Source organism: Mesoplodon mirus (assembly GCF_964341445.2).
Source record: "Mesoplodon mirus genome assembly, chromosome: 11".
NCBI lineage: Eukaryota > Metazoa > Chordata > Mammalia > Artiodactyla > Ziphiidae > Mesoplodon > Mesoplodon mirus.
The window spans coordinates 33,935,610-33,953,043 of record NC_138987.1 but is presented as its reverse complement, the minus strand read 5'-3'; the positions used below and the strand labels follow the sequence as shown (position 1 = coordinate 33,953,043).

At 36.8% G+C, this 17,434-nt stretch overlaps 1 protein-coding gene across 14 annotated transcripts in view; it reads left to right on the top strand.

The window, feature by feature from the left end:
- RBFOX2 (RNA binding fox-1 homolog 2) overlaps window positions 1-17,434 on the top strand; it is a 265,256-nt gene that overhangs the window by 215,508 nt on the left and 32,314 nt on the right. For 7 of the 14 annotated variants that reach the window (XM_082635881.1, XM_082635874.1, XM_082635885.1 and 4 more), the window contains exons 4-5: window positions 9,149-9,295; window positions 12,463-12,516. In XM_082635881.1, the coding sequence (XP_082492007.1) occupies window positions 9,149-9,295; window positions 12,463-12,516 (201 nt within the window). The remainder of the gene's footprint in view (window positions 1-9,148; window positions 9,296-12,462; window positions 12,517-17,434) is intronic. The other 7 variants (XM_082635883.1, XM_082635880.1, XM_082635886.1 and 4 more) reach the window with 1 other exon arrangement.

Genomic DNA, 17,434 nt, shown 5'->3' with positions numbered 1-17,434 from the left:
TTTAGCAATTAATAGAAATATCTATTATCTTTGATAAGTTTGGTCTTAAACTTTGAAGCTTTTACAACCATGTCCCTTGCACTATATGTGACTGATTTTATACAATCGTGAGAATATCTAATTCATCCTATGAGGAGGATTCACTTACACCTTGACTGAAGGCCAATCCCCTATCCAAAAGAAATTGAACCCAACTAGGAATCATTTATATTTTTGTTCGTAAAACGATGAGCTCTTAAGGAAAAATGCTACAGGAGATGAAACTTTGTGACTGGCCATTTGCAAGTAAAAAAGATTTACAAATTAAACTATTTCTAATTTGGGAATAGATAATAGTACTATTAGATTAAATGTTTTTTTTTTTTCTTCACCATGCCAACAGTTTGAAACAGATGGGCTTTTCAGCCCATTTTGACTTTTATATATGGTCTGACCCACATATTGAATATGAACAAAAGTATTTGTCTACAATTGTGCCTGTATATAGTCTTAAACCAACTAAACATTCTGTGTTCTAATATTCTTTAGGGCTTAGAATCTAACATCCCAAAATTCTTTTTTCTTTTTTTAAAACTCTTTGTTTTGAAATAGTTTTAGACTTACAGTAAAGTTGCAGAAGGAGTACAGAAAGTTTCTCCATGTTCTTTACCTAACTTCAGATGTGAATATCTTACCTAGGTATAGTACAGTTTTCAGAACCCGGCAATAAGAAGTGTTGGTACAGTATTATTAAGTAAAATATAGACCTTATTCAGTCACCAGTTTTCTGTTCTGAATCCAATCCAGGATCCCACATTGCACGTAGTTGTCATGTCTCCTTATCCCAAAATATTTTAATCATCCTCAGCTTATATCTGAAGTAGTTCTAGGCTCTGAAGAACAGAGAAAGGAAAAAATCTTGTATTTATAGATTTTCTGTAAGATGATTAGCATGTCTCATTTCTGAGGTCTCTGCTTGTTCTACCTCAACCTTTCATGTATGCGTTGGAGAAGGGCTATAATGCAGGCTCTTCCTTCTTGAGACACTAAGGTTATTATTGAAAGCAAGCCTTGTTTCCCAAAATATTTTATACAAGTCAGCTCAAAACAAATATAGGCCTTTGTTGACCTATTTTGCTGCCTTCATTAAAATATGTGCATATAGTATTACAAGATTTTATTAAACACTTGTTTCAGGTTACTTTTGAATACATCCATCTAATTTTGCTTCCTCTAAAAGTACAGTAAATGGTGGTTGTGTCTGTGTGTTTTTAGGAATATAAAAAATAAGAACAGGAGAATTAATCATTTTGGAAGCTAGAAAGCAGATGGCCAATTAGTAACTAACTTAGACCCAAATGAGTTTATCCCTAAGCCAGTAGTGGGAGAAAGCTGAGAAATGATTCAGTTTATACCACAAAAATTTAAATTTCAGAAACATGACTCCAGGGACTTCCCTGGTGGTCCAGTGGTTAAGACTCTGCCCTTACACTGCAGAGGGCATGGATTCTATCCCTGGTCAGGGAACTAAGATCCCACATGCTGCATGGCAAAAATAATAAAAGTAATAATATAACCAAAAAATAAAAAATTTTTAAAAAACAGTTCTCTCAGAAACACGGCTCCAGTTAGATTTGGCAAACTCTTCTCTGGATAACCTAACTCAAGAGGAAAGACTTAAAGATGCATGAGTCAGGGGGTTCCCCAAGAAATTGCTTACCTAACTGAACCTAGAATGAATCACAAAGTCATCAAGCCCCTCTATCCCACCCACTCAGAACTTGCAGTCAGTTTTTAGCTACTTTCCCCACCTCAATTCTTAATTATGAACAAGACAACCAAGGATTACTAGATACCTGGGGAAAACCTACAACATGGAAATTAGAGAATAAAAACTAACAAACAAAAAGAGAAATTTGGAAGAAAAGGAACCCCTTTCTCCTCAGAAATTACCAAAACAATAATTTATATCCTCAGAGAGATAAGAGAAGGTATTGCATCCACTAAACAAGAATGAAATGCTAGTTTTTGGGTTTTTTTTTTTTTTTTTTTTTTTTCGGTACACGGGCCTCTCACTGTTGTGGCCTCTCCCGTTGCGGAGCACAGGCTCCGGACACGCAGGCTCAGCAGCCATTGCTCACGGGCCCAGCCGCTCCGTGGCATGTGGGATCTTCCCGGACCGGGGCACGAACCCGTGTCCCCTGCATCTGCAGGCAGACTCTCAACCACTGCGCCACCAGGGAAGCCCGAAATGCTAGTTTTTGTTTGTTTGTTTGTTTTATTTTTGGTTGTGTTGGGTCTTCATTGCTCTGCGTGGGCTTTCTCTAGTTGTGGTGAGTGGGGGCTACTCTTCCTTGCGGTGTGCAGGCTTCTCATTGCGGTGGCATCTCTTGTTGCAGAGCACAGGTTCTAGGTGTGTGGGCTTCAGTAGTTGTGGCACGTGGGCTCAGTAGTTGTGGCTCGCGGGCTCTAGAGCGCAGGCTCAGTAGTTGTGGCACACAGGTTTAGTTGCTCCGCGGCATGTGGGATCTTCCTGGACCAGGGATCGAACCTGTGTCCCCTGCACTGGCAGGCGGATTCTTAACCACTGTGCCACCAGGGAAGTCCCTGAATTGCTAGTTTAAAAGGTGAGGGGAATGGGGGGTTCAGAGAAGAAAAATGAGCCCTTGAAATTAAAAACATGTCAACAAAATGAAAAAACTTCATTGGAAGGTTGAAAGATGAGATGGAAGAAAAAGAGGTCTCCAGTCTCTTATCCACAATTCCAAAATCTGTAAAATTCTGAAAGTCAATAATTTTTTCATAAGTTTGCAGCAAAACTCACAACATATGTATAGTCTTTATCACATTTATGTGAATATGCATATATTTTGCTACAGAAATATTACTGCTCCACATCTCATTGATAGTGTTACATACGGGTTTACACCATTACTGCCTTTCTAAAAATCCTAAAAATTCTGAATTCTAATATACATTTGGTCCCAAAGTTTTCAGATAAGGGATTAAGGACTTATATCCCAGAAAATAGAGCCAAAAAACAGAGAGATAGAAAATACAAGAGATAAGAAAGTTAGAGGATCAGTTCAGAAGATCCAATATCTAATAATACAAGTTTCAGGAAGAGAGAAAGACAAAATGTGTAGGGTAGGAGTCATCAGCAAAATAATTCAAAAAAGGTCCCAGGACTGAAGGATATTAATTTCCAGCTTAAAAGAGACCACAGAATTCTCAGAAAAATAGAACAGTATAAAACAAACCCACGTTAAAGCCTGTCACTGTGAAAGTTTAGAGTACTGGACATATTTGGATAATCTACAAACCAGAGCGAGTGGGGGAAAAGTCACATACAAGGAGACAGGAGTCATAATGCCTTCAGATTTCTCAACAACACTGGAAGCTAGGCTGCAGTTGAGAGTTACCTTTAGAATTCTGAAGGATTTTTCTTTTTTTCCAACCTAGAATTCTATACCCAGTCAAACTGTCATTAAAATGGGAGGGTAGATGTTTTCAGACATGAATCAGATTCTCAAGAAAACTTAGCTAAATTTAATTTCCTCTTTTCCTTTTCTTCCCCTTCAGCCTCACAGAGGTGAAAATAAGAAATGAAGACACTCACAGACAACAAGAGGAAAAATAAATATTGGAGAAAATGGATAATCCATAAATCAAAATATTATTCCTGAATTAATCAAGAGATTCCTTAGTATCTCAGATTATGTACTAAGTCTTATTATGATAGAGACTTAGAAAGTAATACTTCATCTTGTATTGCCCAGGGTTCTTTTTCAGACCATAACAGAACATTTGTTTACAATGTATAAATAGTTAAGATATTTCCATTGTTTCCTAGGGGAGTCAGAAAACTAAATCCATTTTCCAGTTACAAGAATTTTTAAAGGTCACTTAAAATTTTTTTTTTTTAGTCCTCACTTCTAGAATGAGGTTTTGAGACTTACAAATCTGATTTGCTCTTCAGTATCAAGTGCCCTGGGTTTCACCTCAATGAAGTAGCCCTCACTGGGGAGGCCAGGATGTCTGAAGAGTGGATGTATAGGCTTTAGTCACATGATTGCATTGAGCAGGACCACTGCTAGTCCTCACTGTAAACAGCCCACAGACTCCAGCCTCTTCTGTTTCATCCCCTGCCCAGTGAATCAGGTAGAACAGAAAATGACCACAGAAGGGAAAAACACAGAACCTTGGGAGGTTATTTATATAGTCAGTAAAGTTCCTCAGCAGTTAACAATAGAAAATAAAGCAAACCAGCACTGTATTGACTGAGATTTTTCTCAGAACAGTTTAACTGTCCACTTTTCACAAAGATACAGCCTTAAAAACTTCTATTTACTTCTGCTCTCTGATTTGTGTGTTTCAGTGATTAGTAATTTATAGTGAGGTAAACTTAAAGTTGCGAATGACAGATGGGAAATAGGATCTCATTTAACTACATCCAATGTATATTCCCTATTCCTATTTCCACTATGTACAGAGATCTGCTTTTCAGCCCCTTTGAATATCAGTTTAGTAGTTCTCTGGCTTTGTTTCCTTCATAAATGTCAGTGTGCCTTTGCTGGTTTTCTTTCCTCTCCTTTTCCTCCCCTTCATGGCCTGACCTGCTCCTGTTCCCTCAAGGCATAGAATATATGTCACCTCTTGTATAGCTTTCCCTGCCCCTTACCCCATGCCTACCTCCACCTTCAGGTGGGGGTCCTGAGAAAGTGGAGCATGGGATCCACACGTGTTCTTTATTCTAATGAGATAAAAAGAAGAGAGCATGAGTGCAGTGCTAGGAAGGGGGTAGTTTAGCATATGAAATTGGGCCACCTGGTTTTTAATTCCTACTCTGCCACCTAATATGTGACCTTGGGCAATGAACTTAACCTCTCCATGCCTTAGTTTCTGCCTTTGTCAATTGGAGGACAATAATAGTACCTGTCTCATAGATTACTGTGAGGATTGAAGAAAATAATACATGTAAAGTACATTCTAATATAGAGCTTAAGAACATGTACTCTGGAGCCAGGCTCCCTGTCTTCAAATCCCTGCTCCATTACTTAGGCAGTCTTTCTACTCCTCAGACTCCTCAGATGGTTGCTAACATCTCTGAGCCAAAAGTATCTCTGAATCAGATTCTTTTAGCTGAACAGAGGGTCAAAAAGAGGGAATCCATTCTGTGTCTTTAAAAAAAAAAAACAAAAAAAGCAAAAGCTACTGTTAGGGTTGTTGAAAGAATCAAAATTAACATATGTAAAATACTTAGGCCAGCGTGTGACAAACAGTTAACACTATTTAAGTATTATTTATTATTGAAAGTTGTAGGTAAGTATGCACTCAAGAGTGTATGCACTCTACCCAGTGCTCCATGGTGACCTAAATGGGAAGGAAATCCAAAAAAGAGGGGATATATATATATATGTATACATGTAGCTGATTCACTTTCCTGTACAGTGTAAACTAACACAACATTCTAAAGCAACTATATTCCAATAAAAAATTTTTAAAAAAGTAATAGTTGCTGTTTTACAGGGAATTCCCATTTTTCAACAAAATTCAAAAAAAGAAGTGGAGAGAAGAAAGAGTCTGAGGTTGAAAGAGAGGAAAGCAAGTTAAAGCCATGATAGGATGCCACTACCTCCCACCCGAATAGTTAAAATGAAAATGACGATACTAAAAGCAGCTGGAACTTACACTCACTGCTGATGGAGTGTAAGTTAGTATAGCCACTTTGCAAAACTGATAGTATCTTTGAAGGCTGAACTTAGACATATCCTTGATCCAACAAATCCAATCCTAGATGTCTATTCACCCAACAGAAATGCCTGCTCCTGTGCACCCAAAGATGTGTAACAATATTTATAGGAACATTATCCTTAATAGCCAAAAACTGGAAGCAGCTCAAATAAATTCTGTATGGTTATAAAACGTACAACAGTGTATGTGTTATTATGATGTGTAAAAGAAGCCAGACACAAAAAAGTACATACTGTATGATTCCTTTTTTTTTTTTTTTAAGTTCAAAAATTATAGAACTAATCTATGGAGTTAGAAGTCAGGATGGTGGTGATCCTTTGGCAGGGGAGTAGAAACTGGAGTGGGGCCCACAGGTGCTGCTGGAGTTCTGTGGCTTAATCTAATTTGATGGTTATGTGAGTATTTTCTTTGTGAAAATTCATGCAGCTGTATTCTTATGATTTATGCATTTGTTAGCTATGTATGTTAAACTTCAATTTATAAATGTATTTAAAATCAGAAGTCTTAAGAATTTTGGAAATAATGGTTCACTTTTTCTACTTGCTAAGTCTCCGGAGAATTAAAGATTTCATACTCTTAAATAATGTAGGTGTTCACCACAAGGTTGGAAAATTAACCAGTCTGGCTTCTTCTTCATCAGTTGTGTCTTCTGGACTGTAAAATAATATTTTCAAGAACAGAAATTAAGTACCTCAGGCAACATACTTTGAAGTAATGGTTAGTTTTCATTTATCCTGCCACCTCACATACCCTTTTACAGACTACATAGTCTACATATATAAGCTATATATAAAACTATGGTTTGGAGCTAAAATCGGTCTTTTTAGATTTTCTCTGAGTGATAACACTGTCATCCTTCAGATCAGATCTGGTGGTTTTAAAGTTTGATTGAAGAAAGAATTTTATGTGATCCAGCTGTGAGATGTGAGAGGCAAGTTGGAAGGTGCTCGAATGAGCATCAGTTGTAATTGATGCTTGTGCTCGTTGCTTTGGTGTCCATGATGCTGCTTTTTAGTAACTTAGTGAGTTTTATCTTTGAATGGAATGTGTTTTGTTTAGTCTGCATTGTGCCCAGATTGAGGATTGAAAACCTTACACTTTCGCAGAACGTGGCTTTGTAGCTCTTTCCTTTCCTGCTATTTTTGTACCATGTGAATAATTGCACAGCTAGGCCATCTGCGAGGCCTGAATGGAAGGAGATGAAAGCGGCCATCCCTTAGATTGACACTTGAAAAGCTGGTATACATTTGGAGTTCATTCCTGTTTATCCTTTATATGTTAAAGTCTCAAACTTCATTTCAACATGGTTCAAACATCTCTAAGCCAGAGGTATCTCTGGTTCAGTTTCTTTTAGCTGAACTCTGGGTCAGAGTAGGGGGATCCATTCTGTGTCACCCAGAATCTGCTAGAGGGACTCAGTTCTCATTCAATTGAGATAATAAGAACAGCAAGTTCCACTCGTGTTTTAAAAGTGTGTTGGTTTAATCATCTCAGTGAGCCATCCAGTTTGGCATGTGCTTCACAGGGAATAGTAAAAACATAAGGTTCTTTAATTGTCAAATTAATACTTCAAAGTAAATGTTTTTTGAATGCCTAGAATGTATCACACCTGTTAGGTATTTGTCAAAAGTATTTCTCAACATAGCAATTTTTTGAGGACTTACTGAAAAAGAATTAAATTAACACATGCCTAGGACATTGCAAAAGAGATTCATGATTAAAAATGCACACCCACACTCACCCATATTCTTTCACTATGGATATATACAAATCTAGCATTTATGGGTATGTAGTAGATTAGGCAGGGTCCCTTCAAGCCTTTCCCAACAGATTTTTCTAAATGCAACTTTGCTCTGGGCTACAGAAGGGTAGGTTCCCTCTGCTGAAGTAGCAGGAATTGCATAAATTAGGGAGGAGAGTACAGATTGGTTTCAGAGTAAGAAGCTTCTTCAGTTTTTGAGCAAAGGGCCCTTTGTCACTAGGTGTCTCCTCTTCATAAATAATATTACAGTACTTTGGTAACCCAGTAGTCATAAAGCCTGGAACTAATAGAGGGAATGAAATATAAAAATATTCCCTTATTTCCTGAAATGATGGACCAGAAATACTGGTATCTCCACAACTATTATACCATAGACTCTTTATTTTCAAAATGGAAAGATCTCAAAAATAGGAACTTCGGGCTTGCCACTGAGCAGTTGGGCCCGTGAGCCATGGCCGCTGAGCCTGCGCTTCCGGAGCCTGTGCATCTGGAGCCTGTGCTCCGAGAGGCCACAACAGTGAGAGGCCTGCGTACCGCAAAAAAAAAAAAAAAAAAAAAAAAAAAACAACTTCTATAAGAATCTAAGAACAAAGTACTATTTTTATTTTTTACATTTATTATTCTTTTATTTGTTTGTTTGTTTGTTTATTTATTTATGGCTGTGTTGGATCTTCGGTGCTGCACACAGGCTTTCTCTAGTTGCGGTGAGCGGGGACTATTCGTTGCAGTGCGTGGGCTTCTCATTGCGGTGGTGGAGCACGGGCCCTAGGCACGCGGGCTTCAGTAGTTGTGGCATGCAGGCTCAGTAGTTGTGGCTCACAGGCTCTAGAGTGCAGGCTCAGTAGTTGTGGCGCACGGGCTTAGTTGCTCCGTGGCATGTGGGATCTTCCCGGACCAGGGCTCGAACCCGTGTCCCCTGCATTGACAGGTGAATTCTTAACCACTGTGCCACCAGGGAAGTCCCAATGTACTATTTTTATATCTTGTTTTCCTAATGTATCTCCATGTGATCTTTTTTTATTTATTATTATTTTTTTTGGCTGCATCAGGTCTTAGTTGCGGCACGCAGGCTCTTCATTGTTGTGCATGGGCTTCTCTCTAGTTGTGGTGTGCGGGTTTTCTCTTCTCTAGTTGTGGCACATAGGCTCCAGGCCACAAGGGCTCTGTAGTTGTGGCCCTTGGGCTCCAGAGCGCATGGGCTCTGTAGTTTGTGGCACGTGGGCTATAGTGCGTGAGCTCAGTAGTTGTGGCCCACGGGCTTAGTTGCCCCATGGTATGTGGGATCTTAGTTCCCTGACCAGGGATCGAACCCTCGTCCGCTGCATTGTAAGGTGGATTCTTTACCACTGGACCACCAGGGAAGTTCCTCTCCATGTGATCTTGGGCAAGTCACTTAGTGTTTCTAGTATCTCCCACTTTACTAATGTACTATAAATATGCAAAAGACCTAAATTTTTTGGTAAACTATAGCATTTTGAACACATAACATAACATCTTTGTTTTTTTTCTCTTTGAAAGGACAGCTGTAATTTTTGCTTAAAGACACACTGTTTGAGAATGATTGGGGTGGGGGAGGACTTCAATTATTTTATGTAATTCTTGTGAAATAATTGTATTTATTTTTCCCTTAATGTTGTTTATTTCTTTGCTTAGCAGACAGAAGGGGGCGCACAGACAGAAGGCCAGCAGTCACAGACGCAAAGTAGTGAAAATTCAGAGAGTAAATCTACCCCTAAACGCCTGCACGTCTCTAATATTCCTTTCCGCTTCCGGGATCCTGACCTCCGGCAGATGTTTGGGGTAAGTCTCTGAAGACCTTTTATGGTTTTACAATGAAAATATAATTTAACTCACCAGATGTATTATTAGTCATTACTACTTTAGGATAAAATTACAAGTATGTTGAGAAAGATCCTGAGGTAAATCATTATTTTCATCAGCCTTTAGAAACTTTCCCATCACCTGGCCTATTCTAGACATTATCTTTGCAAATTCTCACATACATAAGATGACTCCACAACCCAGTTTGCCTGGGACTGAGGGGTTTCTTAGGACGTTCAGAAAACCCAAGCGCTGAAATCAGGACAAGACAGTAATCCCTGCCTTTCAAAGGGTTATGAATTAAGTAAAATAATATCTGTGATCTAAAATCAGGTATAGGGGGTTAGTTTGCTGCCTGGCATGTTCTTCCAGCTGTTTACTTCCTCCCAGAATCGCTGTCATGAAAACAAAGTATAATAGCAAATATTTATGTTACTCAGAAATGAATGGCTACTGAGAATCTTAATTCTTTTTTTGGGCTAAGGTGTTGTTGCCTGTTTTAATTTGATCAAACACTTAACTTGAACTAGGAGTAAGAAATAATTGATTTTTGTTTTAATTATTTGGATAACAGCTTAGTGCTTTGTCAGAAAAGCAAATGCCCTTCTTTAAGTCTCGGTTGTGGCCACTTCATGGTGACAAGACCCTGGAGCAGAGTTCTGTCACTTACAGCTAACTTCCTGGATGTGTTTTCTACACCAAAGGCAAGGCCAGGGTTGAGATTTAATGATATTTTTGAAGCACTGGAAGAGCTTTTCAACATGAAATGGTAGCCAGCTATTCTCCAGCTCTACAGAAAAGAGAGCAACAGAAAATATAAAGGGCAACATAAAGAATTTAGGTTATGGGACTTCCCTGGTGGCACAGTGGTTGGAAGTCCGTCTGCCAATGCAGGGAACACGGGTTCAAGCCCTGGTCCGGAAAGATCCCACATGTTGTGGAGCAACTGAGCCTGTGTGCCACAGCTGCTGAGCCTGTGCTCTGGAGCCCGCAAGCCACAACTACTGAGCCCACGTGCCACAACTACTGAAGCCCGCATGCCTGGAGCCCGTGCTCCACAAGAGAAGCCACTGCAATGAGAAGCCTGCGCACCGCAGCAAAGAGTAGTCCCCGCTCGCCTCAATTAGAGAAAGCCCACACGTAGCAACGAAGACCCAACGCAGCCAAAAATAATAAATAAATTTAAAAAGAAAAAAGAATTTAGGTTACGTTTAAGAAGAAACTTCCCGGGAGTATGAGTTACTAGGTTCTCTACTGAATTATCAGAGATAATATGGAACCTTAATCTCTGGAGGTATGTGAAAATGGAATTCATCCTCATCTGTCAGAAGTGTTTTCTCTGTTGAGGCAGAAAAATAGTGTCCACTAAAGATTTCCCTAGACCAGCTGTCAGTGATTTCTTGAAATGTATAATGCCCTTCTCATAAGACACTAAGTGCAAAAAAGAATAAAATTTTCATTGCAGGAGATACCTGGTTGCTGTCTTCTTCCACGTAGTTAGTACCTATCAGTATTTAGAAGGACAGTAGCATTGGTAAAGAGCAGAGATTCCATGTTCTATTTTATTTCCATTTTATTACCTCTGCAAACTTGATGAGTACCTTCTTTTAGTCTCATTTTCCTTAACCAGTTCTTACTCTGGAAGGTTATTATAAAGATGAATTAGAAAATGTAAAAGAAAACAAACTCTAAAATACCATATAAATTTCAGGTTTTTGGATAGACATAGAAATAAAATGCCCTCCTTCCTAAAATAAGACATTTTCCTCTTCCCTTGATTTTTTCTGATTTTCTATTAAATGGTGAAACTGGAATCAAGTCCAGACGTCTTACTCTAGAAAACTTGGGCTCTTAATACATGTTTTTTTGATAAAGATAGTAATGATTCAACCCAATAAGAAAACATGATCTCTCTTTTGCTCTTTTCATTTTTTAGTTTCTTCACATTTCCCAAAGTCTAGTTTGAAATCCAAGTGAAATAGATAATTGGGTCTGTGAGTCTAGTTCTCAAAGGGAAATGTGAGCCAAAAAGATATTGGAGATTTACTGCACATTCCCTCAAATCATTTCATTCAGGTATTGATTAAAACAGGTAGTTTTATCACCTTATATATACCTCTCCTCCAAATAATTACTGTGTTATGTGTATGCCCCTCTAATGAGCTATTTAGCTACCTAACAATAGAGTTATTTAGGTGTTGTGTTTTTAGCTTTGTTTGATTTTCCAAATGTTAAAATATTTAACTAATTTCGAAACAAAGTTATTATTTTAAATATTCTAGGTGATGTTTATTGCAGAAATATTGAAGTGGCAAATAAATATCGATAGAATCTATAATGTCCATGAATGTTTGGTATGCTGGAAAATAGCATGTAGCCTATAGAGATAACACATATATATTTATTGATTTGGAAAGTTATTCATAGTATATTAAGTTTAAGAAAAGTAAACACACACACACACACACGCGCACGCGCGCGCCTAAGGAAAAGCTGGGAAGGCTGTGTACCAAAATGTTAAGATGTTGGGATTGCAGATGATCTTCATTTTTTGTTTTCCCTTTTCCTTTTTGTTTATCTATATTTTCTATTTTTTGTCCAGTAAATGTGGTTTACTTTTATTAATTAAAAAGAAAAAAAAAGGAAGGACTTACCTGTTGGTCCAATAGTTAAGACTCGGAGCTTCCACTGCAGGGGGCATGGGTTCGATCCCTGGTCAGGGACCTAAGATCCTGCATGCCGTGGGAGGCGTGGCCCAAAAAAGAAGAAAGGGAAGAAAAACAGCCATCAATAGTATATCTTTCTACTTACGATTTCAAAAGTTAGAGATGTAGTTAGGAAAACCCCCAGTTCTTGTCCATGTGAAGAAGCATGTAATACGGTGACACTGTGAATAACTTCTGAAAACAGCTTCCACTATAAAGAGGTGAATAATGCATGAGTGAGTGAATTAAAAAAGGAAAAATTATCAGCTCAATGATGAGGAAAAATCAACAACTGATATTGGGACCTAGCAACAAATAGAAACATGGATGTTAAATAAGTAGTTTAAAGAAAAAAAAACACCTCTTCCTCTTTCAGAAGAAAGTAAAGTATATGGATAAAAAGCTGAACATGACTAAATGTTTTTATTTTTGTCTCTGCAGCAGTTTGGCAAAATCCTAGATGTAGAAATAATCTTTAATGAACGTGGCTCTAAGGTAAGCTCCATTTCAGTGTTGTGTGCTTGGTTTCTTTTAGTTTTGTTTTATTTAAAATAGTAAATAGAAAACTTAAGCTGTTTTTCAAGCCTGCAAAAAGTATCCCAGTGTTGTAGCTTGATTAGATTACCTTTAAACATAAGCCACTGCGTGGCCAAATTTTTCCTAAATCTTTCTTAAATTGGGAGAGTGATGGTGTAGAAACGAGAGAGGTTTGAGGGGAGAGTGTGGCCATAAGGAAGAAAAGCTGTAGGAGATGTCAGTCCTTTCTCAGATTTAAATTTGGCCTAAGCTTCTTATTGTAAAGGACGAGAGAGAAGACTGGAAAAAAGTGAAATTCTGTGAGAATTCTAGTCTGAATTCTACCAGAACAGTTCAGCTTTAAAAAATCGAACTTCAAAATGACATACTTAGAACAAATTTAATATTTCAGTTATTCAGTTGACTTGTTCTCTTTGTTCAGTAAATTCTGACAAAGCTTGAAAACAGGGAGTAGTGACTCAGGTATTCACTGTGGATTTCCTCCTTTAAGTTATACCCAGATAGGCGAGCTTCAGGACTGAGAGTCACTTCAATTACAAATACAGTGAGTTGGGGGTTTTTTGCATGAGGATGAACATAATAATTTACTGTTTTAAATTCCCAATCTGTATGATTTAGAATTTTTATGCACTAAAATAAGCAGCAGTGCTTTTAGGAATGAAGGAATTGTAAAGTCTTATAATGGTATTGTGAAAAAATATTTGATGAACTGAATTTCAGAAAGTTTTATTTGAGAGTTTTCTTCTTCCTCAACAAATGGAATACACTCCACAGACACAATCAGCTGTGGGCAGGCTTGTAAATATTTACCTTGCTATGTTCAGTTCTACTTGCATTTTTAGGTTAGACCAGTTTTTGAAATTAATTTTCATTTGGTCATCCCTACTGAACTTTGAAAATAGCCCTTGGCTATGATTAAATCTCTAAGAATGTAATTTGAGAAAAGCTAAATAAAGTAAATAAATAAGCTAATATTTACCTCTCTTAATTTCCTACTCCAAATTCACCATACTTTGGGAACTAATAACATATCTACACAGTTATATATACTTCCTGCCCCCATCTGTACTAATACAAATGTTTGTGCTTTCCTAATGCTTCTGATTATTATTCCCTTCCTTTATAGAATGCATCAACACTAAAAGTGTTTAATTCTGACTATAATAATTATTTGTTAATTATTAAAGAGGTAATTATACTCTAAGCTTTCAGTTTTCAGTTAAAACAAAAAAAGATTAATTATGCCTATACAGAACTTTCTCCAGCACTTAACTTGGTAAGTATTTTTAAAGTGAAATCTATTCAAACTGTAACCAGTAAAACTGTTTATACTTGTAATTTCCTCACAGTGGATTTCTGTTCTTTTGTTGTATAGTTTGCTGTAATTTTTTTGTGAACTTTTTAGATACAAGGTAGAAAAATGACAATGGTTTAGAGATGAGAAGCACATGAATGTGAAATAAATACGTGAAGATTATTGACCACACTGTTTATCTGAACCAGTAGTTTAAATGTTTTTGGTTTTAAGTGTTTGCACTTAAAACATTCTTAGCTAGACTAACAACCGGAAGCCCAATAAAATTCTATCAGGCATTGAGGACTTTGCTCCTTACCAAGAAAATAATTTGATTGAATTCTTGTGAAGCAAAGGAAATTGATCTTTCTAAGGCTTCTTTCATTGACTTCAAGGATTTGCCTACTACCAAAAATTTTTTAATTTACCCGATTCAATTGCTCCTCCCCTGTAATTTTCATTTTAAAATGACACAAGCCTTCCTTTTCTCTCTGGGGAATCGAAAAGTATACGCTGCCTCTCTCAGCTTGATGCTGTGTCCTCACTGCCCTTTTTTCTTTGGGCTGCTGAAGGGTAGACAGACTGTGTACTAATTGGAAAATGTTTTTAAAACAAAGCACAGAATTCAGAATTGCCTTGGACCTGCCTTCTAGAACTGATACAAAAACCTGTCTTCATCCTTTGCCCTTCTTAACTGCTACCTAAAGTTCTTAGCTGGAATGGGCTCATTAATAGAGATTTATTTTGGAGTCAAAACCTAGATGCATCTTCTGGGATCCACCTGAGATAAATTAATGAGTACTTTTCTTTTTGTAAATTAAGTTTAGTTTCTCATTACTTTTGTGTCTGGGGCTGACTATAAAATTACAACATGTCTTGAAAGGAGCCAGAGAAAAGGAGACTTATATGGTCCTATTGTTTAGCTAAGGATTGCTCAGTCTTTTAACAGAGTGCTTTTCTGTACAGAAATTAGCTTTACTGATTTTTTTCTGAAGCAATAATGGAAAACCTGACAAGTTTTTAGAGATAAGTAATACTTACATGTAAAACAGTATTTAACCAAGTGACTGCAAAACAAAAAGCAACTCTTTCTTACCATGTCTTATTTTTTATGAGATCGTTGGCCCTGGGTTTGAGAATATACCCCTTAAAAACATAAGTGAACACTGTCTTGCTGCCATGCCCATTCCTTCCCTGCCTGCTAGTAGTCTACCTTTCCACCTTGCCTGGAGAGTAGAATTTCTGTGTTCCAGAAAGTAGTTGTTTCTTTGTTGTTGACTATTTTCCTCTTTTCTTCTTTGACCTTCATATTCTGAATTTGGTTTTCATGAAATGAATTTATTTCGTTTACATGCATATACATACATACATATTTATTTAAATTATTTCATGCGATTTTTGAAAATTTTCTTTTTAGTCCCTACTCCTTTGTAAAAACATAAAGTCAGCTGTATTTAGTTTTCTGTGATTAACTGAAGCAAAGACAGACTATCCTTTTGAAAATGTTTAATTAAGATATGTGATGAAAAATGATACCCCTTCCAGAAAGTTAACTAATGTACCCATATAGAATCTAGAAAATGATTAAACAGATATGCATAGCATTATTGATTCTCCAGATTTCACCAGTCGTGACAAAGTAGTAATACAAACAATAAGAAGTTAGTGTATAGGGAGAGTGGCCATATATCCTGGTTTATCCAGGATAGTCCCAGTTTATACTTGTTGTCTTAGCAATTAATAATGTCCCCTTTCTCCCTCAAAGTATCCTAGTTTGAACAATAAATTATACTGTCATTCTCCTTATAGATCCTTTGAGTAACAATTTTTAAAAAGCACCCTTTTAAAAACCATTATAAAAGAAAAACATGACGTTTAATGAGAAGTAGGGGGGAAAGCATACATAGTTCATTAAATGGAATATTCACAATATTCTCATGTATTTCCTTCCTTTTTTCTTTTTTTCTCACATAGAATCTTAAACAGAACACTAAACAGTGGTCACCTAGTTCAACAACCAATACTCTTGACCTTGTACTGTCTGCTAGACACTTTTAGTAACTGAGCACTTGTTGTTTTCAAAAGTTTATTTCACTATTGAAATTCAGACCTTCCACCATCCTGTTCACTATCACCCAGTCCCATAACATTTTGTTTGTGATAATTATCAAGCTTATTTTAAAAAGAAATACACAGATTCTAACATTTATATTTTCCATAAAGTTTTGTCAACATACTTTGAGTATAGTTGTCACTTTTGAAGGGACACGTTTTATAAATATTGAATGTATAGAAGCTCTTCTTCTTCACACAGTGTCAATTATTAAGTCCTCTAAAGGACTGCAGAATAGAGCACAGCAACAATTATTGAGATTTCTAGCAGATTTTTAGTTAATGTGTTTGCATTACTTCTCTCAGGTGGATTTCTGGAATGATGGGAATCTGGGTTTGGGTTAAGCTTATGTTTAGACTGGAGTTAGGGAAGATAAAACCTCTATTCCCATTCCTCAGACACAAGAAATATGCTGTAATTTCTCTCCTATTTCCCTGGCTTTTGATTTTATGCAAAGGGAAATTATTTCTTTCCAAATATAGTCAAAAGACTGTCTTTGAAATTGCACTGAGTTAGGCCTTTGTGATTTTCAGGAAAATTTGATGGGTAATGCTGAGATGAAATGTTTTTCATTATTCTTAAAACTGAATTAACAGTGCATGTATTTCCAAAAGTCTTAGTTTATTTTCTTTTGCTACCATTTTATGGGTTTTAGTTTTATTTTTCTTTTATTTATTTTTTAATTTCTGTGTTCTGGCCATACCCAGGAGAACCTTCTGGTTTTGATTTCTCCCTTAAAAGTTACATGGTAAATTTTCTTTCTCATTCTTCTGAGATGGAAAAATTCAAAAGATTATACAAATTTAAAAATATTTTTATAATGCTCATCCTGTTGCTTGTTATTTTTTACTGCAGTCTGAGGCCAGACTAAAAAGGTGACAGTTATTCGGCTCCTGTGTGCCCTTGATGACAAATGGATGTCAAGGCAGATAATAAAATTTTTGTCACACTCTGTAGAAGTTTTAACCATGACCATGTACCTGATAAACACAGCATCCCTCAATTTCCAAAAGACAACTAAGATAGCTGGTAAATTGTGAATGTAGCACTGGTGTGTTTAAATTGTTAACATAGAAGAACTTTGGGAGCTGAGAACCTTAGGTAAGAGTGTAAAGGTGTAGACCTTCATTGCCCAGTGCAGTGACCATGTTGACCGTTTGAAATGTGGCACATCTCTAAATTGAAATGTGCTTTAAGTGTAAAATAGACACCAATTTCAAAGACTTAGCTCAAAAAAGAATGTTAAACATCTCACTCATAATGGTTTCATAATGATGCCATGTTGAAATTATAATATGTCGTATATACTGGGTTAAATAAAATACATTATTGAGATTAATTTCACTTGTTTTTACTTTTTTAATGTAGCTAGTAGAAAATTTGAAATTATATATGTGGCTCGTGCTATATTTTTATCGGATAGTGCTGGTATAGACAGATGTTGCAACATCATTTTTTTTAATTTAAAA